The sequence below is a fragment of the Arachis ipaensis genome, chromosome B05 (assembly GCF_000816755.2).
Source record: "Arachis ipaensis cultivar K30076 chromosome B05, Araip1.1, whole genome shotgun sequence".
Lineage (NCBI taxonomy): Eukaryota > Viridiplantae > Streptophyta > Magnoliopsida > Fabales > Fabaceae > Arachis > Arachis ipaensis.
Genome location: NC_029789.2, coordinates 148,520,758 through 148,523,219, shown reverse-complemented (window position 1 = coordinate 148,523,219; position 2,462 = coordinate 148,520,758). Strand labels below are relative to the sequence as shown.

Genomic DNA, 2,462 nt, shown 5'->3' with positions numbered 1-2,462 from the left:
AAAAAAAAAATGTCCACTTAGCTCAGGATAGTGATATATATAGAATAATAGTCCAAGATTCTATGTTAATCTTAGTCTACAAAAATCAAATATATAAATAGTCAAAGAAATTTCCTTTAAAGAACAAAGCCATATTTTATGGAACCAAAATTTGTTTCAAACTTTACTAATGTTTACATTTACATGTCACATTACTTTTCTGTACCTAAATTTACCTACTCAATTAGGCATGTTGATTAATTAACATTAGTAATTTACTAACAATCTTTTTTTCCTTTTTGTTTTCTTAAACATGATTAGAATTAGAATAATATAAGAACATACACAGTAGGCCACTGAAAGAAGATGAATATCCCATCCAAGCTTCCATGCTGATGGATCTCTCTCCACTGATAAAGCCAAAACAGATGATTGAATGAAGCTAAACAAGCATTGAACACTTGTAAGCCTAAATTTTGCTGGATATTCCTTCACAACAAATCCCTGTATTGAGTAGTTCAAATCACAGTCATAAGAGATTAATATATTACTAACTACTAAATATATTTTTCTCTTTTAAACAGGCATTATTTTTCTCTTTTAAAATCAAATTAAGAAATACTTGTAATAATCATTTATGTAGGTGAAATTAGTAAAATTATCTGTCAATGTATAAGTCATAATATCAATATATTACTAACTACTAAATATCTTGTATTGGGAAAGAAAAGATATAAAATAATGCATTAGTCCTTTTTTTTTAATAAATCTAAAGTAAGAAAATACTTGTGATAATCATTTATAAGTCATATCTTATTCAAACCGATAAAAAGAGCTAAGATTATACTTAGAGTCTCTAGTAAGAAAATCAAAATAACTAGTTACATAAAAAAGCTTTACAAAGCACTTTCCTAAGTTTCCAAGGAAATAGAATCAAATAGGAGAATAAGCAAAAACATTATAAGTATAGTAGTGAAAAATAGAATTGATGAGTTACCTGCAAAATAAGCCATAAGGACCAAGCAATGTTTGCTGAGAGCATCATAAGAGCACCTTTGATATTATCCCCTTTGGAGTGAACCACAGAAGTTGATGATGAATGGTTCTGATTTTGTGGATACCATCTCATGAAATCAAGGGCAGGTCCTTTGACTAAGGCAAATGTTATTGCCCCAGAAAGGCTTAGAGCAGAACCAAAAATCTTAGCAACTCCATGCACATTTTTTATGGAAATGCTTTCCACCCTGAAATTAAATAATGAAACTTTCCAATACCCTTTTGATAGATGCCTATTAATTAATTCTTATTTATTTAAATTTTACCTAATTAAAGCTGCCATGATAAAAGTAATAGCTGGGACAGTGTTAGTGGAGGCTGCAGCAAATGTTGCAGAAGTGTAGTTGATTGAAACATAGTAAAGTGTTGAACTTGTTGTCAACCTGCACATTTAACACATGAGAAATAAAAGCAAAGTGTGTCTTAGAATGTTATGTCACTATCTTAGAGTAGTATTAATATATAGTTTATTCATAATTTCATAATTCATACCCAACAAGTGAAATAAGAAACAACTTGCACAGTAACTTGCATGACAAGGGAGCACTCTGCTTACTACAAAATTAACACACACAACCAAAGGAGAATTAGAATTTAGAAGCCTAGTAATCACTAATAAAGGTTAATAATAATAAGAATAATTTAATTGATGATGAGAGAATTAAACCTGTCAAAGAAAGCAAATGGAGATAAGGAAACTGATGCAAAGGCTTGTCTATAAACAACAAAAACAAAAGGGTTCATTCCTTTGGAAATTGCAGCCTTAGATAATAAAGCCATGCCTGCATATACAAACTGAATAAAGAGCATTGAAACATAAGGCTTATTTTTCTCCACAATAGCCATATAGCTTACAAAACTCTTCATATTTTAATAATTTCTTTGAATGAATAATGGACTATAAACTAATAAGAAAGTTGTGTCAATATATATAAAGGCTTTTGGAACTGATGAATTTTGCCAACTATGCTAGAGCACTTACATATTTATATCAAATAAAGGGCACTAGAATAATTAAGGTAAGGTAAGGTAAGGCCCCTCCATTGAATGAAAAAAGTGAAATCATTAAGCACTAGTAGTTGTATCATTTTCATGGTAGTAGTAGTATATAGCAGAAGCAGCAACAAAGATACTGTGCAAGTGGACAATCAAAATGTGATGTATGTTTTTTTTTTTTTTCCTTGCTACCAAAGTAGAAGAGTTAAGGGGGAACCTTTTTCCAAGCACTAACACTCATAGTGCACAACAACAAGCAATCATTCAGTTATTTGTTGTTTGTTTGGTGTAATGGAATTGAAATCTTGTGTCTCATTTTTCTATAGTAAATATATTACTATATAAAATTAGAAGAGAGTTTTGGAGTAACGATTGAGTTGTGTCATTATAATTTTAAAGTCGCAGATTTAAATCGTAAAAATAGTCAGAAA

At 29.9% G+C, this 2,462-nt stretch overlaps 1 protein-coding gene across 1 annotated transcript in view; it reads right to left on the bottom strand.

Annotated features, from left to right (window-relative positions):
- Positions 1–2,213, bottom strand: part of LOC107642240 (WAT1-related protein At1g43650) — a 3,659-nt gene extending 1,446 nt beyond the window's left edge. The window contains exons 1-5 of the mRNA XM_016345531.2: positions 1,703–2,213; positions 1,528–1,590; positions 1,302–1,418; positions 977–1,223; positions 325–483 (exon numbers count right to left, since the gene is read on the bottom strand). Coding sequence (XP_016201017.1) covers positions 325–483; positions 977–1,223; positions 1,302–1,418; positions 1,528–1,590; positions 1,703–1,902 — 786 coding nt within the window. The 5' untranslated portion in view covers positions 1,903–2,213. The remainder of the gene's footprint in view (positions 1–324; positions 484–976; positions 1,224–1,301; positions 1,419–1,527; positions 1,591–1,702) is intronic.